Source organism: Stegostoma tigrinum, chromosome 9, assembly GCF_030684315.1.
Source record: "Stegostoma tigrinum isolate sSteTig4 chromosome 9, sSteTig4.hap1, whole genome shotgun sequence".
NCBI classification, from domain to species: Eukaryota; Metazoa; Chordata; class Chondrichthyes; order Orectolobiformes; family Stegostomatidae; genus Stegostoma; species Stegostoma tigrinum.
Genome location: NC_081362.1, coordinates 38,073,514 through 38,100,775, shown reverse-complemented (window position 1 = coordinate 38,100,775; position 27,262 = coordinate 38,073,514). Strand labels below are relative to the sequence as shown.

Sequence of the window (27,262 nt, the reverse complement as noted above, 5' to 3'; positions counted from 1 at the left end):
GTTCTCCACCAAGATTAGAAACAGGCCACTAGTTTCCTAATTTATCCCTTACTGATTAACGGTACCATATTGGCTGTCCTCCAGTCATCTGGCACCTCTGTGGCCAGAGAGGAATTGAAAATTTTTGCAAGTGCTTCTACTGTTTCGTCCCTGCCTCACTCAACCTGGGATTAATTTCATCTGGCCCTGAATATTTATCTATTTTTAAGCCTTCCAGGCCACTCGGAACTTCCTCTCTGTCTATGGTAATATCTTTAATTGTATCACAGGCAGGTATTCTCCCTTATTTTTGTATCCATATCATCCCACCATCTCACTAGTCAACACCAACGCACCTAAATCCTTTAGCTCCATGCACAAATTGCTGCTGTGGGCCTCAATAGACACTATTCTTTCTTTCATTAAACTTTTACCTTTAATGGATCTGTAAAACAGTTGAGGTTTTCATTTATTTTAACCTGCCAGTGTCTTTTCATGTCCCCTTTTAAGCTCTGCTAACTTGCTTTTCACATTCCTTTTCCACATTTCGTACTCCTCTAGGGCTTCTGTTTTTTGCCTTCTCATTATTTTCCATAAGCATCCCTTTTCCTCTGAATCCAATGCTGTATAGACCTCAATATCTAGGGCTCACAGGATTGGATGGTCCCATAATCAAAAATACACATTACACATAATCAACAGTAAGATGGCTCTAGAGACAAACCAAATGGCTGGAATAACATGAGTAGGTATCAGAGTGACATGACAAGGATCTGACCAAAGTAACACATAATCAAAAACTGTACAAACCAATTGAGATTATCTCTCTACCCTAATTAGTTTGCACCATTTTTGATTACATTTCTTTGTTTAGGCCTTCATCATATGATTCTGATACCTACACATGGTATTCCAGCTATTTGGTTTGTCTCTAGCACCACCTTATTTTTGATGATGTGTGATTATCTCTCCATCTTAATTAATCAGTTCACAGGTCATCCCTTCACTTGTTATTCAGCTGTTGACACTTTACTTAGACCATTGACACTCTTGATCAGCTGCAAAGAGTTGTTATTCAGCCTGTTGACCCTGTTCTCACACTATTTATACTTACCTGTTGACAGTCTTAATTATCTGGAATTATCTAACCATTATCTCTCCACTTGTTTATTCTGTGCTTGCGTGCCTCCCTCTACTTCACCTCATGAAGGAATAGTGTTCTGAAAGCTTGTGACTTTTAAACTAAACCTGTTGGATGATAGCCTAGTGTCATGTCACTTCTGACTTTCTCCACACCCGATCCAACACAGGCACTTCCACGTCATACTTTACGTTGTAATCATATTAATATGGGAATATTAGGAAACTTAATTGAAGATATTCAAATATTAAAGCACTTTTTAAAGAGTCTACATTAGCAAATAGTCTTTGTTATGTCATCTGTTCAATTTGAATTATAGAATATTTTGAATGTAGAAGATAAAACACCAGTACATAGTCAAGAAGAGCATTAATTTCCTATTGGTTCACTGAAGGAATAAATCTTCAGGGGATGAGAGGACTATGAGAAATGAATAAGGCAAAATTGGGTAGCCTCAATGTGTAATAAATGTGCAGGGTATTGTAGCTTCACACTAATATTACAGTTATGACTACAGCATTTGGCAGATTTCAAACAAGATATTCTTAATGAAGTGCAGACTTCTCATGGCTTCTAGCGGATAGATTTGTCCCTTGAAGGTTAGGGGTCAATGTGTCCTTCTGATGTGAATTGTTATTCCTATCATGCTCTTCCTCCTCCGTTCTCTAGCAATTTGTTCTGTTCTATGTGACCTCTACTTACTCATCTGCAATGCTGTTATTTAAGAGAAATGCCTAGTATTGCTTCGTGCTGCAGAATAGGCATATAGCTGAGCAAGGTTCAGAGAAAGATATTAATTGGAAAGTTGAGCACCAAAATAGCATCACTGATGTCAAATCAGATCTGTTTTCTCTACATATATCCAGCAGATGTAAGATCCTCATTAATATAGTGTCCAGTGCAGATTACCCTACAAATATGCATGTGCACCATTGACACTATTTTCAAGCAATATGAGCACTCATAGTGCAATTTCAGTTCCTCGCACAAATTTCTTCCTGGCTGTCAAAATAAATAAAATGAACGAGATAGATATTCTGTAAATCAATCACTTCACAAGTAGCTAGTTGCAAAGCGAAGTTTAGAGCTAAACAGACCTAAGGCAAAGGAGTGTTATGGATTCATTTCCAAACCAGAGGGTGGCACTGGGTTTGCATTGCTCACTTGGACATTGTAGTGGGCGAGCGGGGCTGGGTGCTCTTGTGCAAGGAGGAATGGTGAAACGATACAATCTGTTGCATTGCTCATGAATAATTATATTATGAATTGGTCAAATTACGTAATAAACAGATAATCTCTGAACATTCTACTGTCCAGACCATGGTTTACAATTTAAAGGATGTATACAAAATTGCTGCACTTTATACAGCAGGAGTTATAGTGATTAGAAAAGATTAGTAAACCTTGTCTTCAAATATTTCCAATTATTTGTGCCAGAATGAACAATCTTGTTTGGCTCAGTTTGGAGTAAAAATTTGAAGTAGAAATTGAAAAAGAGATGACAATAAACTTGATAATTGATCAGAACTTTAACCAATTCTGCTTCTTCCATAGGCAGAGAAAGCTGAAGGTTTCCTTAGTTTACCAAAGTTCAAGATCGATCAAGGAACAGAGTGCAAAAAGAAACAGTAAGTAAGGGACCAATGAAACGAACAATCAATATTCACTCAAAAACTCTACAGGTCTGTTCAACATGTTTTTGAATATTTATTGAAGAGATTAGGAAACCCATAGCAGGGAGAGAGGTGAGGAAATTTTAACTGGAGACATTTCATAATTGAAGTTTTTGAGAAGATCTTTGAGGTAAGAAAGAGATGACGACACAGTCAGGTTCTGAATTAAAAGGTTTATCTCAGAATGCCTCTGGTCTCTGAAGGATCACCTACTTATGGAAAAAGAGTTTGATGACTGTTGGAAAAAGAGAAATTGTTTTAGGGTTGAAGAAGACTACAAATGTTATCAAATGCAATGAAGGGGTATATTTTGAATTTGCAGTGCTCAAAGCATTGTATAATCATAATTTGGTGAAAGCAGGAATGCGATTTTGAAGCAGAGTTTTGGACATTTCTGAAATTTGAGATTTATCAAAGGTAACATATGAGAGATGGATTAGTGTTTTGAATAAATTAAGTCTAGAGAAGATGAATATATAGACTCTAGTCTTGGCTCTGTTGATGATCTAATAGACAAACGTAAGGTACAATATGAATTAATGACACAGGCTGATAATAGACTAGGTGAGAAAGGTCATCAGCAGAAAACATTTTACCAGAAGTAAAATGCTTTGGTGATGGAACGGATGTGACCTTGGAATTATCTTCGGGAGAAAACAGAAAGTTGAGCATGAGTAAATCAAGGTGAAAAATGTTGTATTAACATAAGGAGAATGTTCTGGCTAATCCACAACACGCTAATTGGTAATGATAATCCTAGGATCCAGAGTGATAGTTATGGGGAGGTTTATGTGACCTGACCCAATATTTACAATTTGCCACTAAGGCACAGCATATAAATAGTCAAGGAAGGTAATAAGGATGAATGATTGTACGTGCTGAAGGTTAATATGAATGAGAATAAAAGACTTGGAGAAAATATACTGAATGAATTAATCACTGAAAATAGTTAACAGATCAATCAAGGAAAAGAATTTCATTGAATTTCATAGAATCCCTAGCGTGTGGAAACAGGCCCTTTGGCCCAACAAGTCCAGACCGACAAAAAAAGCATCCCACCCAGATCTGTCCCCCTAATCTACACATCCCTGAACACTACGGGCAATTTAGCATGGCCAATCCACCTAATCTGCACATCTTTGGACTGTGGGAGTAAACCGGAACACCCGGAGGAACCCATGCAGACAAAGGGAGAATGTGCAAACTCCACAGAGACAGTCGCCCTAGGGTGGAATCAAACCCGGGTCCCTCGCGCTGTGAGGCAGCAAGAACTTGTGTTTTATATAGCTGCCTGTTAGATTTTCAAAGAGCTTGTTCTATTTTTGAAGACTTTTTGAAGTGCAGTCACTCTAATTATGTAAGTAAATATTGCAGCAAATTTAATTAATCATGCTTGGAGACCAAAAGCAGTATGCTTGCGAACATTCGTCAAGTTGATTCCTTCAATGGACCCCACAGAAACAATCCTCTTATAAAATCTGTCCAGTTAAATATGTTTAGGAAATAATATTATAAGAAAAGAAAGCTAATGGAATGTTCTGAAGAAGGGTCCTGACCTGAAATATCAACTTTCCTGCTCCTCTGCTGCTCACTGGCCAACTGTGCTCCTCCAGCTCCACACTGTGTTATCTCTGACTCCCGCATCGGCAGTTCTTACTATCTGTAATGGAATGTTGGCCCTTATTTTAAGGAGGTTGGAGTATAAGTGTAAGATAGTCTTACTGCAACTGTTCAAGGTGCTGCTGAGACCATGGAATACTGTGAGCAATTCTGGTCCCCTTAGTTAAAGAAAGCCATCATTTCGTTGGAGGTTGTTCAGAGAAAGTTCACTAGGATGATCCCTGGTGTGGAGATATTGTCTTATGAACAAAGATCAAATGGGTTGGGATCAAAAACAGAAGTTTCTGGAAATGCTCAGCAAGTCTGGCAGCATCTGTGAAGAGAAATCAGGTGCAGTGGTCCTTCCTCAGAACTAACACCATGCAGCATCACATGCACACTTTTGGCCTCTGTCTCCAACAAAATTGCATCACGGTGGCTCAGGACTGCACAATTCCGCAGTTCCACTTCATTCTCCGGCTCATTTGCCACAACAATGAGAAAATTTTTCCTTTCCTCTCAGGCATCAAGGCATACAGGATGCAACAATTCAGAGATACCCATGGCCCTCTGAAACTTTTCTCGTATTTCTTTCCCTCTGACTCCATCCCATCTCCCAACCACAACTTCTGTCATGTATTCACCATCCCACCTAACCTTCTGCTCGCTGATCCTGAACGTGCTGTACTCATAGAACATAGAGCATTACAGCACAGTACAGGACCTTCGGCCCTCGCTGTTGTGCCGACCTGTCATACTGATCTCAAGCCCATCTAACCTACACTATTCCATGTACGTCCATATGCTTGTCCAATGACAACTTAAATGTACCTAAAGTTGGCGAATCTACTACCGTTGCAGGCAAAGCATTCCATTCCCTTCCTACTCTCTGAGTAGAGAAACTACCTCTGACATCTGTCCTATATCTTTCACCCTTCAATTTAAAGCTATGCCCCCTCATGCTCGCCGTCACCATCCTAGGAAAAAGGCTCTCCCTATCCACCCTATCTAACCCTCTTTATCCATCTGCATCCCAATCTTAATGAATTTCAGGTATGACATCACGTCAAACTCTTTTTCCGCCATCTTCATCTGTGTGCCCATTCCTTTGGACAAGAGTCTTCTTCCCGTCCCACAGACCCCTTCACCCAGCTCCAGCACTCTCATTCTTCCTGGACTCCTCTTTCTGGTCTTTTACCTGCACTCGTTGTGTTCATTGAGAACTATTGATGTAACATTGGTTGCTCTCTGCCTGCCCTCACCCAGTCCAACTTATCTCCCTCTGAACTGACTGCACTCCATGCGCTTAGATCCAACCCTTACTTTGTTATTATGCAGTTCTAAGAAAGAATCACCGAAACCAAAATGTTAACTCTGATTTCTCCTCATAGATGCTGCCAGACCTGTTGAGATTTTCCAACAACTTCTGTTTTTGTTTCTGATTTACGGCATCTGCAGTTCTTTCTGATTTTAAACAAGTTGGGACTTGCTTACTAGAGTTTGGAAGAATGGGAGGTTATATCATTGAAACATATAGGACTCTTAAAGGGCTTGACAGCGTAAATGCTGAGAGAATATTTCCTCTCATGGGAAGTCTAGGACCAGAAGGCATAGTCTCAGAATAAAGGGGCACCAATTTAAGATGGGGATGAAGAAGAATTTATTCTGTCAGAAGGTTGTAAGTCTTTGAAACTCGTTGCCATAGGGAGCTGTGGAGGAGAGTCATTTCGTATGTTTAAGGTGGAGATAGATTCTTAATCACTAGGGGAATCAAGTGTTATAGGGACAATGAAGGAAAATGGATGTGAGGAATGTCAGCTCAGCCATAATTCCTTTGAATGGTGGAGTAGTCTCAGGAGCCGAATGTTCCTATTTTCTATGGTGCTATTGGTGTAAAGCATGAACTGAGAAAGAAGTACATATCATATAGCCACACTGAAAATTTCAGACCTTTGAAAATCATTCACATTGTCTGAGATTACAAACTTTGACATGTTTGCAAAATGGAGGGACAAGTCACAGCACTGTGGAAAGGCAATACTCAGACAGCATTTCAATAGGCCTTCCCAGCTCTTGATCGCAGTTATGTATCTGTACTATGTAGAGCGGGAAGTGGTTCCCCAGTCGGAAAAGGGAACCAGATATAAGGTTTCACCTCGGGTATTCTTAGACAATTCCAGCAGGTTAGTTTAGACTGATCTAGATCTAAACGGCAAAGCAAAAGCAGAAAAAAATTAAATAGCAAGTCTCCTAAAGCCAAGAACCAATTATGTTTCTCAAAATTCATGAAGGCGTTTAAATACAATGAGTACAACCTGCCTCCTCAGGGAAGCTAAGTGTTTCCAGTTTGTACATTCCGAGAGGTGGCCATTTCAGAAAATAGGAGTTCAGGAAGGTTACGATGAGACAGAAAGTACAAAAGTCTTCAGGCAGCTTCATTCTGCTGCCAGCTAAGTACCTGGATTTGGAGACTGCTGGGAGTGATGACGCTTCGAATGAGTACAGTCCAGACTGTGACACCAATGGGATTGGGACCACACTAGAAAGAATAGCAAATGTAGAGATGCTGCCATAGTATCATTAAGTCATATAGCACAGAAACAGACCCTTCAGTCTAAGTTGTCCATGCTGACCAGGTTTCCTAAACTGAACTAGTCCCATTTGCTAACTTTTGGCCCATATCGCTATAAACCTTTCCTACTTATATACCTGTCCAAATATTTTTTAACTGTTGTAGTTGCACCCGCCTCCACCAGTTCCTCTGGCAATTCATTCTATGTATGCACCACGCCTTGTCTTTTAAATCCTTCCCTTCTCACCTTAAACCTATGCTGTCTACTTTTGGACTCCCCAAGCTGGGGAAAAAATCTTGACTCATCATCTTCTGTATGCCCCTCATGATTTTATTAACCTCTATCAGGTCACCCATCAGCTTCCTATGCTCAGGGGAAGAAATTTCAGCGTATCCAGCCTTCCCCTATAACACAAATCCTTCAGTCTCAGTAACAACATTGTAAATCTTTTCAGCATGCTTTCCAGTTGAATAACATCTTTATGGGATATTCCATAATCAGGATAGGCATTGGCAGACATGCATTTTAGTATCTGTCATCATGAGTACCCTGGTGCCAAGGTAAAAGAATGTTGGAGAGAGGATGCAAATAATTCTGCAGGGAAAAGGGAGTGCATCAGTAGATGTGATACCACAGAGAATATCATCCCATGTCACTCCTGAGAAGTTCTGGAACACTACCTCCCTCAACCAGAGACTCAAATACCTCCATAAAGTCAGATGGAGAAGGTTGCATGTACACCCGTGCAACCTCAGTAAATCAGATATATCTAGGCCTCAGACCATGAGAAGATGCTCACCAAGGATAGTTGGCCCACAAAGCAGCAGCATCCTTAAGCAAAATCAACTGTAGTTCCCAATGTGGCAGGAAGACACAAGCTCCAGTGAGTGTCATAAGGAGTAGTGCAGAGAGCACTGAGGCTGTTGTTCTCTGCTGCCATCTGGAGGATTAAACATCTAGAATGCCAGAACTTCAAAATGCTTGACATTTGGGAGACAATTGGAATTATTTCTCTCCTCTACTCTCTGGAATATGTGAACACCGCTTGAAAATTGATGGACTGGCCAGGAAATGGAACAGGAGGCTATTTGTACAAATGGAATCAATTAGCTTACAATTTATGACAAACAGTGTAGTTTAATTCTTTAAAGTTATAAATCAAGCATTCCCTTGAGCATAGGAATGCCTCAGCACCTTCAAAGCTTGTAGCTCTTATTGTTCACATATCTATATGCAGTTATTTGTCCTCACATATAGCTGCTATCAGCTTCTCTCGTTTGCCTCATTCCAGTACCACCCTAGCCTCCTCAGCACCCTCATCACCAGTGTCGCCTTCCCCAACACCCTATCATTGAGCTAGATTGTGCAGGGTGCAGCAAACCATCACTACCCTAGAGACTCTGTCCAGTACTGGAGTGCTCCTCCTCAGCACTCAAGGAATGGAAGCACATTTTCAGAACAGTGACGGTCCTAGTGAATGTATGGGTAGTACTGCCCAGCATCAATCTGTGGGAATCCAACCGGGCTCCACCTGAAAGGATTTGAGAATTCAATATCAAAGCTTTAGCCCGTTGTCAGGTAACTAATTTTTTGAATCCTGCCCAGTTATATTCTCCGTGTCGGCCCTTCTAATGGCTAAAAGCAGAAGGTTCCATGAATGGCACAGTTCTAAAGTGTGTGCAAGGGTAGAGGTGCATTAGGGATTCATGTGCTTACACCTTTGAAGGTGGCAAGACTCATTGAGGGAATAATCAGCAAAACATATGGAATCTTGGGATTCATAAATAGAGGCATTAAGTATAAACACAGGTAAGTTAAGATAAAACTTTATAAAGCTCTGTTTAGGCCACAACCAGAATATTCTATCCAGTTCTGTTCACTGCAGTTTAGGGAGGACGATGAGTTTCTTGAAATGTTTTGAGCAGGAGGCGTGGGGAAGAATGAAAGATAGAGCTTCTTTATATCCTGAATAGTAATGACCTGGAATTTACTGCCTGTGAGGTTGCTGAAAGCAGAGATGACAAATGATTTTAAAAGAAAATTGAATGAGCCTTTGAAAGAACTAACTTGAGGATGACAGAGATAGACTAAGAGGATGGGACTGACTGGATTGTTCAATGGAATGCTCAGCATTGATTTAACTCACCAAATGGTTGTTTACCTTGCCGTAAATGAGCATGAAGAAGGAAATAAATAAAATGCACATCGGCAATACAGTTACATAATCATGTTAATAATATATAGGCAAAGTTAAAATCCCTCTTCAGATCAACTTTTTAGGCAAATATTTTATAATGTAAGGAGTTGTAAAGAAATTGTAAATACTCATGCTGATGTTTGAACTATAATAATTAGAAATTATCAAAATATCTGTTCCAACTGAATGACTGATATTTTGCAGGACTGTTTCCACTATTTAAAATCAATGCAAGCATTTCTCAGTATGCTGGTAATTGTGTGCGAATAGTCTAAAAAGCCCAGCAATTTGACCTTTACAATGGAAATTTGTATTTATTATTTGTTTCCTGTTTTCTTAATCAAGTGCGATAAAGGCAAGCCATCCACAGTTCAAGAAGTTCTATTTTGCTGCAGAGAATGCTGATGAAATGAGCAAGTAAGTACTTGTTGGTGGGGTTGTTTTGTGGTTTAGTTGCAATTATGTTGAACAATTATATGCAGATGGCTGAAACGTTTTTTTCAGTTTTGCATCTGTTGTGTTTAAATGAGAAAGCAAATTGAAGGACCAAGACCCATACTTAAGGATATCAACAAACCTGACAAAAATTGGGGAAAAAGTGGTAATTCTGTAATTTGCAGTATCTGCATCTGCAGTAATTTTTTTTGAGTAATTCTGTAATATTAACTTCAGTGTTTGAAAGCTAGGAGAGTGCAGTACGAAACATAAAGTAGTCTGGTGAGTAGGTAGAAGGAAAGAATGAGTTAGAGTAGGAAATAGAAACTAAAGTTGATTTCAATATGACTAAAAATGTATTGATGATATTATTAGTTACATCATTCTCTCTATTGTCATTGTTATGTTTCACTAGGTCAGATTCCCCTTTATTTCCCACATTTGTTATATTTGACAATCCTAACCGTGTGTAAAGTGGATCCCAGCAGCATCCACATCCAGAAGATCATCAGGTGTCGTTTCCGCCACCTCCAGTGAGACGCCACTACCAGACACATATTCCCCTCCCCTCCCTTGGCCACCTTCCGAAGGGATTGTTCCCTCCGGGACACTCTGGTCCACTCTTACTTCACCCCCAACACACCCCACTGCCAAGATAACATCTGATGAAGGGCCTAGGCCCGAAACGTCAGCTTTTATGCTCCTGAGATGCTGCTTGGCCTGCTGTGTTCATCCAGCTCCACACTTTGTTATCTTGGATTTTCCAGCATCTGCAGTTCCCATTATCACATCCCACTGCCATATGGCACATTCCCCTTCAACTGGCAAAGGCATATCACCGGCACATTTACCTCCTCCCTCCCCATTATCCAAGGGCCCAAATATACCTTCCAGATGAAGCGACACTTAACCTGCATTTGTTAGAATCTACTCGACTGCATTCGCTGCTCACAATCTGGTCTCATCAACATTGGGGAAATGAAATAAAGACTGGGTGACCGCTTCACAGAGCATCTACATTCTGCTCGCAAAAAAGACCGTGAGCAACGTGTTGCCTGCCACTTTATCACACCACCTTATTCCCTGGTCAATATCTCTGTCCCTGGCTTGCTGCAGTGTTTCAGTGAAGCTCAACACATGAAGAACAAACCTCATTTTCCACTTGGGGACTTTGTAGCCTTCCAGACTCAATATTGAGTTCAATAATTTTAGGACGTAAACTCTCCTATGTCTTAGCCCCCTATTCCACACACCAGGTCCTGTTATCAAACAGCCTGCCATCACATAGTACTTATTGTTAGTCACTAACAATCCCCATTAACAGCTATTCACCTTCCTAGTCAGATCATTATCAAATCCTTGCTCTTCTCTCTCTTCGGGTTCTATCCTTCATCCTATCATTTAGCCCTCCTCCACCTCCTCCCTATTTTCTGCATATAAACCGATGTTTTTGCAGCCACCATCAGTGCTGAGGAAGGGTGACTGGACTCAAAACGTTAGCTCTGATTTTTTTCTTCACAGATGTTGCCAGACCTACTGCAATTTCCCAGCAACTTCTGTTTTTGTTTCTGATTTACAGCATCTGCAATTCTTTCAGTTTTTATTCTTTACCCTGTGCTGTCATGTTTCAATTATCTCTCCTATTACAGGATTCCTTCTTCAAATTATTGCTTCCAATTCATTCATTTTTCTTTGGATAATGCTGTCATTGTTACACCGGTGGTTAAAATAGTTTTTATTTGTTATGTGCCTACTACGGTTCATTTAGTGTGACTCATTTGTCAACATTTGGAAATGGTAACATTTGCACCACATAAAATTAATCATCTCCAATAAGGGAGTATGTAAGCATCTCCACTTGACGTTCAACAGCATTACTATAGCTGAATCCCCTCAATCGATATCCTAGCAGTTGCCATCGACCAAAAATGGAATTAAGTCCATATAAACACTGAGGCTACAACAGCAAGTCCGACGCAGGGAATTCTAAGGCTCATTTCCTGACTCTTCAAAACTTGTCCACCAGCAAGAAGGTGTAAGTCAGGAGTGTGACGGAATTATCTCCGCTTGCCTAGATGAATGCAGCTCCAACAACACTCATCAAGCTCAAAATCATCCAGGACAATACAATCAACTTAATCAGCACTTCTTCATCATGTTAATCAATCACTTGCTCCACAACAGAGGCAAAGTGGCACCAAAAATACCATGTACTTGATGTACCAATGCTACTTGCCAAACCTTCTTCAACAATACCTTCCAGATCATGACCTCTGCCACCAATGATTTTAGTAATTATGTTAAATGCTGTGTGATTTTATTTAATCTCTCTGCATCCGTGTTATCCTTATTCCTTCATTCATTTTGACGTTTACAATAATTTTCGGAGTCACTTTGTCATCAATAAATGCAGTTCTTTCCAATCACATGATTATTTTATAGCTTTACTTATCTAAAGTCTTACTTTTACTTCCTGATAGGTCTCAAAGGTACAGTTCCTTCCTGTCTCGGTATTAGAGCTCGTACCTCATGAAGTGAAACCACTCCTTGTCACACCAGTCATTTAGCCGTGTGTTGACTTTTTTAATCTGCTTTTCCCTAATCTGGAAGATTTACAGTATGTGAAAATAAAACAAAATTGGCAACAAATGTGTAAATCACATTGTGTGATGAATAGAGAAGTCATTGTGGAGACATGAGTGTGTAGTGTTGAGTAAGTTAAGTAACTGAGCCCATTCTCACTTACAAAACAAAAAGCAAAAGAATATCTCCATTAGTGGAGTCAGTTATAAGGAGATACAATTTAAAATTATCATAAAAAGATTGAGGAGAGAGGGCAACAGCAAGGTTATTCTGGAGACATTTATAGGGACAAGTAAACTTTTGACATGGAGCAAGTGAGGACCAATATATTTTTTAAGGTAAGAGTATATAAGCATGTGAAACAAAGAAAAATGTGGAAATAAGGAGATAAAGAATGATGATAGACAAGGCTCGGGGTATGAGTAGGCCTGCCAATATTTGTGAGGAGAGAAACAATGTTAGGGGACTGAACTTTAGTTCTACGGTCTCTGTTACAATGGCAAGGCTAGAATTCAGGCTAGGAACTAGAGGTGTGATCAGAGATAATGGGAACTGCAGATACTGGAGAATCCAAGATAACAAAGTGTGGGGCAGGATGAACACAGCAGGCCAAGCAGCACCTTAGGAGCACAGAAGTTGACATTTCGGGCCTAGACGCTTCATCAGAAAAGGGGGATGGCGAGAGGGTTCTGAAATAAATATGGAGAGAGGGGGAGGCAGATCGAAGTTGGATAGAGGAGAAGATAGGTGGAGAGGATAGTATGGGTGGGGCGGTAGGGAGGGGATAGATCAGTCCGGGGAGGACGGACAGGTCAAGGGGGCGGGATGAGGTTAGTAGGTAGGAAGTGGAGGGCGGCTTGAGGTGGGAGGAGAGGATAGGTGAGAGGAAGAACAAGGCAGGCATGGATGAGCTGGGCTGGTTTTGGGATGCAGTGGTGGGAGGGGAGAGTTTGAAGCTGGGGAAATCCACATTGATACCATTGGGCTGCAGGGTTCCCAAAAGGACTATGAGTTGCTGTTCCTGCAACCTTCAGGTGGCATCAGTATGGCACTGCAGGAGGCCCAGGATGGACATCTCATATAAGGAATGGGAGGGGGAGTTGAAATAGTTCACGACTGGGAGGTGCAGTTGTTTACTGTGAACCAAGCATAGGTGTTCTGCAAAGCAGTCCCCAAGCCTCCACCTGGTTTCCCCAATGTAGAGGAAGCCACACCGTGTACTGCAAATGCAGCATACTACATTGACTGATATGCAGGTGAACATCTGCTTGATGTGGAAAGTCATCTTGGGGCCTGGGATGGGGGTGAGGGAGGTGGTGTGGGTCAGCTGTAGCACTTCCTACGGTTGGAAGGGAAAGTGCCAGGTGTGGTGGGGTTGGAGGGGAGTGTGGAGCAGATAAGGGAGTCGCGGAGAGAGTGGTCTCTCTGGAAGGCAGACAAGGGTGGGGTTGGAAAAATGTCTTTAGTGGTGGGGTGAGAAGACAGCATTGGTGGTCCTTTGTTATCGAATAAAACAGAACTGACACGGAGTGAGTTGAGAGAGAACTATATCACCATAAACAAAGTTTTGTTGGTGGCCATATTTGTTTTAGTCGTCAAATCCTCTGCATCAGGCAGGATTACAAATAATTCCCACTCAAGCCAAATTTAGAGATCTTATAGGTCACATTTAAGGAGCTTGTTGAAATAGGTTTCCATTTTTAAAAGTGCAGTCCTGTTTTCCGGCTGATGTATGCAAACTACACAATGTGCTAATCAAAGTCCAAAGAAATAAATGATTTGTTCCAAATAAGAAGAAATAAGAAATAAGGCGGAGAATAATTACTGAAATTTGGTTATTGCATTGGCAAAATCTTGTTGGGCTTTTCAACACATCATTCAATGAACCTACATTGGTCCTAGCCATGTCTACCTTTATGTGCCCTTCCTCCTTGAAGCACAATGGTGTCTAATTTGTCCTCAGCTTCCAACAATCTATCCTTCACTTTTAACTGTTCAGCCTAGCCAATTTTGCCAATTTTTTTGCAATGCTAGAACCAGGCATTTGGTCATCCCCTTCCCTTCCAATTATCCAAAGACACTGTCTCCTGCATGATATCTTGCTCCATTCTCCCCATATTCCCTTCCCACGCAAATGCCGGAGATGCATCTCTGGCATTTTTACCTCTTTCCTTCATAATGCTCAGAATCTGACTTAAGGAGGTGATTAACTTCTCTTTATCTTTCAATTTAGCATATTTCTAATAAGTGTTGGGAATGATTCTGCATTTTGTAATGCTTGGTTCCTTTATTGGACGAAATTCCACCCAGTTTGGTTTGTAATGACATTTCTTTTGTCAGTAAATCAATTCTGCCCTCCACACTATTATAGGCCTTCCTTTCTGTTCTATCCTCCATTGCTCCCTAGAACTTCCAAATACCATCTCTTCTCTGACTATGTTTGCTTAGAAAATGTTATATCTTTAACTTGGCCAGTTCTGATAAAGATTTGTGAAATGTTAATGCAGTTCTTTTCTCAAAAGATATTCCTTGACCTGTCCATCCTCCTTGGACTGACCTATCCCCACCCTACCACCTAACCTACTTTCACCTTTACTGGCTCCAAACCTGCTTCTTTGGCTGGTCTGTCTCCGTTCCACCTATCTTCTCCTCTATTCATCTTCTATCTGCCTCCCCCTCCCACCCTATTAATTTCAGAACCTCCTTCCCTTCCCCAATTCTGAAGAAGGGTCTAGACCCAAAACGTCAGCTTTCCTGCTCCTATGAAGCTGCTTGGCCTGCTGTGTTCATCCAGCTTTACACCTTGTTATCTCAGATTCTCCAGCATCTGCAGTTGCTACTATCTCTGAAACCTGACCTGTAGGGTATTTACAGAATTTTCTGTTTATCATCTGGCTCTGCTAATGTTCCATTGTAACTAATAGTGTGATTCTCAGCCTTACACACAAGAACGCTACATCATCCAAGTAACCCAACACTGGTGGCACGTGCATTGCAGTTTTCTTCACTAGTTTTAATATTTCTTCTCCTCCAGCTGATTACCACTAATGATGGAACATGACATGAGATTTTGTTGTGAGCCCTACTTAAATTGGAAATGGGGAAGATAATGGGATTTGAAAAAGACTGATCTGAATTAAACCATTAGAGAATAAATACTTCAGTGCACTTGAGAGTGCCAGATTTTAAAGAGACTTAAGTATGATAATGAACTTATGTTCTTCATCACCTAAAGCTGATCCCTCATCTTTAGGAAATATAGCTGTATGACTGCTAACAGTCTTCTGTAACTTACATTAAGGAGTTATTGGCCCAAACTTTATGATCTGATTGAAAAAGAAACTGCTTACCTTTTAGTGACTTCTATGTTGGAGATTTCTGGACAGAGTCTTTCTGTTATAAATTTGTCCAGGAATCCAGCAGTGCAGCATGTCATCACAGAATCCATGACCCCTTTTAGAGCAATCAGACAGTATTCTGCATTTACATGTCTACTGGACACTGTAAAAGCTACTGTGAAATGTTAAGTATGTAAGATAAACATGGGTATAGGATGCAATGGGTGAAAGGGAAGAAGACATGTGGGTGAGGTGAGTTAGGTGCCAGTTTTGCAAGGAGTGTAGGATATTCAGTGAGTGAAAGGCTAGGTGGGGGTGAGTAGAATACCAAGTAACTGAGGTGTTAGGTGAGCAGGTAATTGAGAGCAGGTGTTAGGTGAGCAAGAAGTGAAAGTTGCCAGAAAGGTAAGACTTTAGAGTGCCAGGTAGGGTGAGGTAGTAAGATACCAGCTGGGTAAAGTGTCAGGAAGGCAAATGAGTGCTTATGAGTCAAGGTGTCAGGTTATGGGGTGGGGCTCAGATTAGTAGGGCAGTTGCGTCAGTTTGGTGATTGAGTGGTGTTGTCAGTTCAGAGGATATGCCAAACTGCTGGATTGAGGGCAGGGAGCAGTAGGTGGATGGGTTCTGAGTCATTTGGGGTTGGGTCAGGGGTTGTTGGTCTATGTGGGGTCAGGTCAGAAGAGGTGGTGATCTTGGATATTTGGGAAGTGAGGGTTGTTTTGTGGGGGTTGGATTGGGTCAGAGGGTGGGAGGTGACATGTCTCAGGGGTTCTCATAGATTGGGGTGGAATGTCTATTGGGGCAGGGTCAGTGGTGAGTTGGGGTTCAATCTAATAGTTAGCTAGAAGTTAGAGAATGTTTTAAATCATTTTAAGTTTTCCTTTGTAACTATTAAGCTTAAATGAATTCAGAAATCAGAAATGTTTCTGACATTAAGAGTTTTTTTTTGTGAATGTTCAAGATGCAGGGAAATTGCCTATTGGAATTTTCAACTCCCAGACAAATTCTTTGGAGTCAACTTTATCAGGGAATTGATGCGATCCTAAAGTGTATTTCCAGTCTACACTGCTGGAACACTATCAGAATAATTGGTCCATTGTTTTTATGCCAGCCTCGTTAGCATGAGATTGCCAGCACTGGGAACATAACTGCCAAAACCAATCTTGATGTTGATAATGAAAATGCTAGAAATTTTAATTAGGTCAGACAGCATCTATGGAGAGAGAAACTGTGCTAATAATTAAAATTACTCCCTTTCATCAGAACACCACCCTTTACCTGATGACTGCATTCAATCATTTTCTGTCAGGAATCACAGGCTTATGGCCAGAAATTAAGACGTCAAGCTAAATTGCTTCCATTCCTGAGTAGAAGCAAGGAACTTCCGGTGTCAAATAGACTGGACAGAATAATTCATACCAGAATGAAGGTGCCACCTCACTTGTGCGAATGGGTTATTCTGATACTGTGACCCAGTGAAGCAACTCCAAATATACTACCTGACCATATATAGACAAGGATATTTCTGTATCTGGAATCTGAAAACAATACTGCCCACAATTTCTAAAAGCTTTGTTAAAGACATGGATAGGGGGAGTGATATGTACATTTCATAGTGAATAATGTTGGATGATAAATTGGTAGATTTATTGTCATTAATAAAAATTTACAGAATTCAAGCTGTGTAATATCAAACTATAATTCTCATTTATCTTTTAGGTGGATCAATAAAATGGGTTTAGCTGCTATTGAGTATGTTCTTCCAGCTTCGGATTCAAAAAATGGAGGTATGTGCTTTGTTGATATGAGTAGAAAATTCTTTGTTATGTCCAGCTTGTCGTTCAGAGATTTTTTACAAACAAAATCTTCTGTTGAACTCCTACTTGCTGCAGAATGTTGGAGTGAGAGTGAGCAAGAAGAAATGGATGTTCCACCAGATGACTCATCCTTATCAAATGCATCACAACTAGAAGAACAGCAGGTAAATGTTGTGTAGGACAACATAAACATGTGAAGAATCATTGTACAGATTTAGTGTATGTATCAGACAATACATTAGCTAATATATATGTGGCAATCAGTTGGATTTCAGTTTAGTGGAAGTTGTAGAATTCCTGCTGCTTTTATTGCTTTAAAGCTCTGCCATTGTCTACTCCTTTAAGGATCATTTCTTAGCATTTGTCCAATTTTAGGTGAGACACTATCAATCTTCCTGAAAACAAATGTTAACTACTCTTATTTTCTATTTCTGTTTGAGATAAATGCATGAATAGAATATGAATGTACTGTTGTGGGAGGAAGTAACAGGAAGTTATACATTTGGGATATGGTAGGAGCCAATTCATCATTTATCTGTACTGTCAGTTTTGCCTAAATGGGAAAATTGGGAAGAACAGAAATCCTACTGCCTCCTACCCAATTTATTCCAGGTGTTAACCTAGCCATTCACCAAGCCCTACCAATATCAACCTACCACCAGTGAAGTAGGAGTCAGCAGAATCAATAGCTACCAGCATAAAAAAAGGAGGTGAACAAAATTATCAATTTGTAATGTCAGCTATAAGAACAAACTAAGTTAATATTTTCACATGGCAATTTCATAGCACTGCTCAAATTCTTAATTATGAGTCTTGAATATAAAAACCACATGCTTTTGATTTATAAACAAGATGAAATAATAAATAATAGATTTGTTCATCAAAATGCTGAAATATTAAGGTACCCATTTTAATTTACTAGAGGGACAAATGAAGAAAGAAGGTGTGACAGTGAGGCTAGTTTTGAATCGCTGTATCAAAGAAATTGTACAGATTGAAACTGACCAAATGATATCCTGAGCTCTCCGTGGTTCTAAATGCTAAATGACACTTCCCAACATTTCAATTTGTTTGAGACCTATGTACCTTTCAATATCCAAGGTTAGTAACAAGGACTATGGAGAATATTTTCCATGTATTGGAATACTGATCTATACGGGAAGTTTTGCCTTAAAATTGTTTTGAAGTGTCTGATCATATGTTCTAACAAAAGGAACTTATTGGAATCAAACCTGATAGCTAAATTAGACAATGTTGGAAGTAAATGAATTTGATAGATTTGTCTCAGCACAACAAATGAGGATCATTTACTTCAAGTCATAGAGTCATTGAACTGTACAGCATGGAAACAAACTTTTGGTCCAACTCATCCGTGCCAACCAGATATCCTAAATTAATCTAGTCCTATCTGCCAGCATTTTGGCCCATATCCCACAAAACCCTTCCTATTCATATATCCATCTAGATGACTTCTAAATGTTGAAACTGTACCAGCCTCAACCACTTCCTCTGGCAGCTCATTCCATACACACACTACCTTCTGCATGAGAAAGTTGCCCCGTAAGTCCGTTTTAAATCTTTCAACTCTCACTTTAAACCAATGCCCTCTTGTTTTGGTCTCATCCACCCCAGGGAAAGACCTTGGTTCTTCACCCTATTCACTCCCCTGTGATTTTATAAACTTCCCTCAGCCTCCAATGCTCCAGGGAAAATAGGCCCAGTCTATTTGGCCTCTCCCTATAGCTCAAACTCTCCAACCATGGCAACATCCTTGTAAATCTTTTTTGAACTCTTTCAAGTTTCACAACATCTATTCTATAGCAGGGAGACCAGAACTGAACACAGTATTCTAAAAGTGGCCTAACCAATATCCTGTAAAGATGCAATATGACCTCCCAACTCCTGTACTCAACGCAGTGACAAGTAAAGGCAGGCATACCAAATGCCTTATTCACTATCCTATCTATCTGGGACTCCACTTCCAAGGAACTATGTCAGATACAAATTTAGGAAAAGAAATCCACTAATGCCTTGTCATAATATTTTCTAAGAAAATTGAGTTTAACTTGGCATGCTTTAATGCTCAGCTGCTGGAAAAGACTATGTGAAATATCCTGTGACATTGATCTTTGGTTGTGATGATTTAAGTGCTATGCTTCCGAAGACAATACAACATGCTGGTTTGTATTAATTCATGAACTCATAGACAACTGAACATAGGCAGAGGTTATGTGACCATGATACCTGTGCTATTGCTAGTTCCACATGCATAAAAAGTATTAGTTGTGTTTTCTCACCAGAGATGTGCAAATTCAATATTTATGTTCACATTTCTAAATACCTAGAAGGAGGTGTACTCCATACTTTGACACTGTTAGTGTTAGACTGGCTGGTTTGTGATGTAGATTGCATCACTCTGCCAACACATGTATTCCTGTGCATGATCAAAGATATTTAGTTTGTATGAGGTATACTGTTGGCATTGTAATTTGCATTGGACAGAGGTCAGCAAACAACACTGAATTATCCTATTCCACAGGAACATGAGAAAGCAATGTGCGCAGAGTAAAAGTTTTAAACATTGCATCTATTGCAATGATCTGAACAAGTTAGAAATCTACTTAACATGAATCACCAACTGCAGTACAAGGCAAACTTTAGAAGAAATTGCAAGATTTATTGAGTTTTCACTGAACCAATGTTTTAATTCAATTCTACTCTCGAATTTGGTACACATTGTACTAATTGTAATTGTATATAGGAGGTGTGGTCTTTTCAAAGAGACATTAATTCTGTAGCTCAGATGGACGCTAAAGATGCCATTGCATGATTCAAAGAAGAGCAGGAATTTATTTTTCTTGGTCAATATTCCTTCCTCAGCCAGATTAATTAGTCATTCATAACCAACCTTTTGTTAACTGCTATATTTGGCTCAGTAATGTTTGTGAGTTTAGTGTGTGTGATGAATGAAGGTTATCTTTGAAAAGTATGCAGTTAACTATGATAGGAATGCAGGCTCTTTTTTATATATTTCATAAATGGAAACTGGCTACATATTTTCAAAATCTTACATTAAATGTGATAGAGAGTAAATTAAACTTTGGTTTTTTTAAACCTGCAGGTACCTTCTCTTCCATCATCAATTGTGTCTACTGAAATTTCAAGTTCTTACCCTTCACCAGAAAGTTCCAGGAGATCAAATGCATCCGCAGCTTCACCGTCACTATATCCCGATTGGGAACTTGCCACTGTTAATTCCTCCAGTTGTGATGGTAGGCTCCAGTACTTGACATCTGCTTTGAAATCCTGTGTGGGATCTTCACAACAGGAAATATGTGAACCTGCACAATGTGACCAAAAAGGAATTCCCTCTGGATCACATGAGAACTTGACAGCAGAAGCCCCACAGTTTACTTTTACTGGAGAAAATGCCAGGACAGCAGAACAATTAACAGTTCTAACCACATCTGAAAAAGGTAAGCATGTGCATTTAATACAGTGTATTTTCAAAAGGTTTTTCTTTCTTTCTGTTGAGACTCATGTAAGAATCTCTTGACATCTATTGCACCAAGATAGGTGGACTGAGTGAATCTAGAAAATTAGTGTTGAAAGGGTCACAATGATTGAGGCATCACTGCTTCCATTGATAGATTTTTAATTCATCAGCCTCTGATGCTGTCAGGGAATGGTGATTGTAACACTATGAATAAGTTCAGTTAAACAAATAAAGAGAAGGAATTGTCTTGAAATTTTCTGGTTTCCCTGGTGTATATAATTCAAGTTCACACAGGACACTTATGAATCTTTCAATGATGTGCTCAATTCAAACTACCAAAATCATTTTAAATGTTACAAATGCAACTGGGAGCACAACATGTGGGAGTTACAATAAAGCATAAAGTGCTGGAGAAACTCAGCAGTGTATCCTGCAGCATCAATGAAGGAAGGAACAAAGTAATGCTTTGCATCAGAGATAATGGGAACTGCAGATGTTGGAGAATCTGAGATAACAAAGTGTGGAGAAGGGTCTAGGCCCAAAATGTCAGCTTTTTTGCTCCTACAATGCTACTTGGCCTGCTGTGCTCATCCAGCTCCACATTTTTTAATAAAGTAATGCCTTGCGTTTGTTACGAACGTTCCTCAAAACTTCTAGAAAAAGCAATAGACTCCACAAGCCCCATGGTACTTGAAAAGTGGTACAAGCTTTGAACACAGTACATTGTGTACAGAAAATGGGTATTTGAGGTTGTTTGGCTCGCTGAGCTAGTTTCTTGTTTCACAGTTGTTTCGGTACCGTGTTGGTTAACATTCTCAGTGCAGCCGCTGATGAAGTGTTGGTATGTTTTCCACCTGGTTTTTAAACTCTGGGGCCCATTGAGATGGATTGCCTCACTTCTGGTTTTCCTTCATAGTGGAATGGAAATGGGGTCAAGTTCAATATGTTTATTAATAACATGCTTCGTGGAGTGCTAGGCTTCTAGGAATTCTCGTGCCTGTCTCTGCCTAACTTGTCTCAGGATGTTAGTGTTGTCCCAGTTGAAATGGTAGTTCTCCTTGTCCATGTGGATTGAGGTGAGTGAGTATTGTTTGTGTCTTTTGTTGCCTGTTGGTTTTCATGTACCCTTGTTGTTAGTTTCTTTCCTCTTTGTCTGAAGTAGTGTTTCTCACAGTCACTGCAGGGGATCTTTTAGATGACATTGGTCTTGTCCATGGTGAGAATGGGTCTTTAGTTCAGATGAGCAGTTTTCGTAGGGTTGACGTGGGCTTGTGTGCCACTCTGATGCCCAGCAGTCTTAGGAGCCTTGTGGTGGGTCTGCGAAACAAGAAACTAGCTCATCAAGCCAACCAACTTCAACATCCACAACCCGAGCTACAAATCTACTCCAAACCTTAGAGACCTATGGGCGTAACATGCTCAAATTGGCGAGAAAATGGGAAAACTACGCCAATCAAGAGAGTGCAACCCATGAACAACTCTACTTTCTACATGGATGCCTCAGGAACCAGGTATTACCAAGCAGTGTGAAGTATAAACCACCCATCAACAACCCACAAGCCTGGAAAACAGCAATACAAAACGGCTGCAAGATGGTAAGGGTATTGATAAGCGATGAACACAACTGGCTGCACAATTACAACAGAGAAATTACGTGCCAAAATACGTTATTCCTGGAAGCTACTAATCAAGACTGGACAACTGACATGGAACGAGCCATTAACATCAGCCGACAGTCCACAAGGGCCCAAGAAAGACAGATCCTGCAAGACTAGTTAACCACATTTACGTACATAAATGACAACAGCAGAACAGACACATGGATAAGAAACCTCTCCGACCGGAAACTGACAGACATGGAAAAAGCTGTTCTCGCCCGAGGACTGAACTACAATTACGGTGACACCAACAAAGTGGAATTCTGAGACACACTGGAAGCCACACTAAAGACCAACAATATCAACGAAGAAACACAACAAATGATACGACAGACAGTAATCCCAACACTAACTAGAAGGAGTGAACTCAATACCCTCAACACATGGGAAAGACAGGCCCTGGAAGGATTAAAGAAGGACAAGAACATCACAATACTACCCGCAGACAAAGGGCGCATGACAGTGGTACCGAATAAAATCTCCAAGACACAGCACTGTTCACCAACGAGAACACATAGTGGCCAATACAAACTGACCCAACACCTCAACTAGGCAACAAAATCCTGCATACGCTAAAAAGAATTAAGCAAACAGGACAGATCAACAAAGCAAACTTCTCAATAAGGAAACCCGAAGGAACCAACACACCCTAATTCTACAGCCTCCCTGAAGTGCACAAGCTGGAAGTACCCCTCAGACCCATAGTCTCCCTGCCAGGCACTCCAATGCACAGATTAGTCAAGGAACTACAAAGGAGACTCAGGCACCTAGTCAACAAGCCACCCCACTCTATCCACTCAGCCCAAGAATTCCTCAACTCCATCAAAGACATATGGATAGATGACAAATAGACAATGATATTGTTTGATGTTGTTGCCCTATTTACATCAATAAACATACCACTAGCAAGGGAAACAATGACATCATCACTGGAACAAGAGCAAGGCCCCAGTGAAACCATCACTAAGGACAACATGCTCATACTATTGGACCAATGCCTCACCACCCACTTCACTTTCAACAGCCAAACATACAAGCAAATCAATGGGACACCCATGGGATTACCTATCTCCGGACTCATAGCAGAAGCGGTGATGCAGAGACTAGAAAGGACGGCCCTCCCACAAATCAAACCAAAACTGTGGATACGCTATGTGGACAACATCTTTGTCATCATTAAACGGACCAAACTAGAAGAGACACACAAGCTTATAAACACCACCCTCACCGGAATAAAATTTTTTGCCAGAAAGGAGGAGAAGAACAAGCAGCTCCTATTCCTGGATGTCGTGGTAGAGCTCAAGACAAATGGGGAATTGCAAATGAAAATACACCGACAAACCACACACACAGACCAGGTACTGTACTTCAACAGTAACCATCCCAACACACACGAATGAGGCTGTGCGCGAACACTATCTAAAAGGGCAACAACACAATGCAGCAACATGGAACTATGCCAAGAAGAAGAATACCTCTTCCAGGTTTTCAAGGATAATGGATATCCAAAAATCTAGGTCAGAAGATGCCTACACGAATAACATCAGAAAGATACTACGCGCCCCGACACACTCATCAAACTACCCTACATCAGGAACACGTTGGAACTCACCCACAACTCCTACGACCGCTGGGCATCAGAGTGTCACACAAGCTCACATCAACCCTATGACAACTGCTCATCCGAGCTAAAGACCCACTCCCACCATGGATAGGACCAACATCATCTATAAGATCCCCTGCGGACACTGTGAGAAACACTACATCAGACAAACAGGAAGGAAACTAACAACAAGAGTACATGAACACCAACTGGCTACAAAAAGACACAATCAGTACTCACTCATCTCAATCCACATGGACAAGGACAACCACCATTTCAACTGGGACAAGCTAGGCAGAGACAGGCACGAGAATTCTGAGAAGTGTGGCACTCCACGAAGCATGCTATTAATAAACATATTGAACTCAACCCCATATACATTCCAGTACGAAGGAAAACCAGAAGTGAGGCAATCCATCTCAATGGACTCCAGAGTTTAAAAACCAGATGGGAAAACACACTGATGTTTCATCGGAGGCTGCACTGAGGATCTTACCCAACATGGTAACAAAACATCCGCGAAACAAGAATCCAGCTCGGCAACCTCAACACTCACAACCCAAGCTACAAATCTGCTCCAAAACCTTAACATGGGTATTTGCTTATGAATTTATATCACTTTGTGCAAGCATAAATGAGCAATGAGCCTACTGAGGGTTGTTCAGCAGTTGCTGCCAAATTGTAGAATCACATCTAATAGTGGAGGTTTTGCATAATTTTGTAATATTGAGTTGTTGGGTACAATCTGCACTCTATTTTTAGTAGACGGAAAGAACAATTGATAGAACATATTGTTTAATTCATTCACGGAATCACTGGAATATACAGGCTACAAACATCATAGAGTCACTGAGGTGTACAACACAGAAACAGACAGTTCAACTCATCCGTGTCAATGAAATATCTTAAATCAAACTAGTCCCATTGCCAGTATTTGGCCGATATCCCTCTAGACCCTTCCTACTTATATACCCATCCAGATATCTTTTAATTTTGTAATTGTACCAACCTCCACCACTTTCTATGGCAATTCATTCCAAACATGCGTCACCCTCTGCATGAAAAAGTTGCCCCTCAGGGCCCTTTTAAATCTTTTTCCTCTCACCTTAAACTTATGCCCGCTAGTTTTGGACTTCCCCGCCCCAGGAAAAGGCTTTGGCTATTTACCCTTTCCATGCCCCTCATGATTTTATAAACCTGTGTAAAGTGACCCCTCAGTCTCCAATGCTCCAATGAAGATGGCCCAGCTTATTCAGCCTCCCCATAGCTCATACACTCCAATATCGGCAACATCCTTGTAAATCTTTTCTGAACCCTTTCAAGGGTCACAACATCCTTCCCATCGCAGGGAGACCAGAATTGCATGCAGTATTCCAAAAGTAGCCTAACAAATGTCCATTCAGCTGCAACATGACCTCCCAACTCCTATACACAATGCACTGGCCAATAAAGGCAAGCATACCAAATGCCTTCTTCACTATCCTATCTAAAGTGCGAATCCACTTGTAAGGAATTTTGAGCCTGCACACCAAGGCCTCTTTGTTCAGCAACAATCCCCAGGACCTTACCATAAAGTGTATAGATCCTGCCTTAATTTGCCTTTCCAAAATGCAGCACCTCACATTTATCTAAATTAAACTCTATCTGCCACTCCTCAGCCCATTGGCCCATCAGATCAAGATCTCATTGTACTTTGATGTAACCTTCTTCACTGTCCACAACACCTCCAATTTTGGTGTTATCTGCAAACTTACTAACCATATCTCCTATGTTCACATCCAAATCATTTATATAAAATGACGTAAAGCGGTGGACCCATGTGGCACATTGCAGGTCACAAGCCCCCAGTCTGAAATGCAATCCTCTACCACTACTCTCTTCCTTCTATCTTCAAGCCAGTTCTGTATCCAAACAGCTGGTTTTCCCTATATTCCATGTGATCTAACCTTACTAACTAGCCTACTATGAGGAACCTTGTCAAATGCCTCACTGAAGTCCATATAGATCACATCCACTGCTCTGCCTTCATCAATCCTCTTTGTTACTTCATCAAAATACTGAATAAAATTCATGAGACACAATTTCTCATGCACAAAGCCATTTTGATTATCCCTAATCAATCCTTGTCTTTCCAAATACATTTAAATCCTGTCCCTCAGGATTCCCTCCAACAACCTATGCTCCACCAATGTCAGGCTCACCTGCCTATAGTTCCCTGGCTTTTCCTTGCCACCGTTATTAAATAGTGGCACCCAATTAGCCAACCTCCAGTCTTCTGGCACCTCGCCTGTGGCTATCGATGATATAAATATTTCACTTCCCTACATTCCCACAGGGTTCTAGGGCACAACTGATTGGATCCTGGGAATTTAGAAACCTTTATACATTTTAAGACATCCGGCACCACCTCCTCTGTAATATGGACATTTTCCAACACCTCGCTATTTATTACCCCACATTCCCTAGCTTCTCCTTCTCTACAGTAAACATTATTGCAAAATATTTGTTTAGTATCTCCCTTATCTCCTATGATTCCACACATAAGCAGCCTTGCTGATCTTTAAAGGGCCCTATTCTCTCCCTAGTTACCCTTTTGTCCTTAATGTATTTGTCAAATCCCTTTGAATTCTCCTCAAACCTATTTGCCAAAGCTATCTCATAAACCCTTTATGCCTTCCTGATTCCCGTCCCAAGTATAATCCTACTACCTTTATACTCTTCTAGGGATTCATTTGATCTCTGCTGTCTATACCTCACATGATTCCTTCCTTTCCTTGACCAAAACTTCTCTAGTCTTGTAGCATTTCCAACACCTTCCAACCTTGCCTTTTACAGTAACAGAAACATACTGTTTCTGGGCTCTCATTGTCTCATTTTGATGGTTTCCCATTTTCCACCTATTTTATAGACCTTTACTTGTAAACATCCGCCTCAATCAACTTTTGAAAGTTCCTGTCTAATACCATCAAAATTGACATTCCTCCAATTTAGGACTTTAACTTTTAGATCTGGTCTGTCCTTTTCCATCACTGTTTTAAAACTAATAGAATTATGGTCATTGGCCCCAAAGTTTTCCCCAATCGCACCTTAGTCACGTGCCCAGCCTTATTTCTTAACAGTAGGTCAGGTTTTGCACCTTCTCTGGTAGGCACATCTATTGATTGAATCAA

General features: G+C 40.6%; 1 protein-coding gene across 2 annotated transcripts in view; it reads left to right on the top strand.

Moving 5' to 3' along the window:
* Positions 1 to 27,262, top strand: part of ipcef1 (interaction protein for cytohesin exchange factors 1) — a 169,033-nt gene that overhangs the window by 94,972 nt on the left and 46,799 nt on the right. For both annotated transcript variants that reach the window (XM_048535947.1, XM_048535946.2), the window contains exons 5-9: positions 2,675 to 2,748; positions 9,508 to 9,579; positions 17,238 to 17,305; positions 17,411 to 17,499; positions 20,457 to 20,811. In XM_048535947.1, coding sequence (XP_048391904.1) covers positions 2,675 to 2,748; positions 9,508 to 9,579; positions 17,238 to 17,305; positions 17,411 to 17,499; positions 20,457 to 20,811 — 658 coding nt within the window. The remainder of the gene's footprint in view (positions 1 to 2,674; positions 2,749 to 9,507; positions 9,580 to 17,237; positions 17,306 to 17,410; positions 17,500 to 20,456; positions 20,812 to 27,262) is intronic.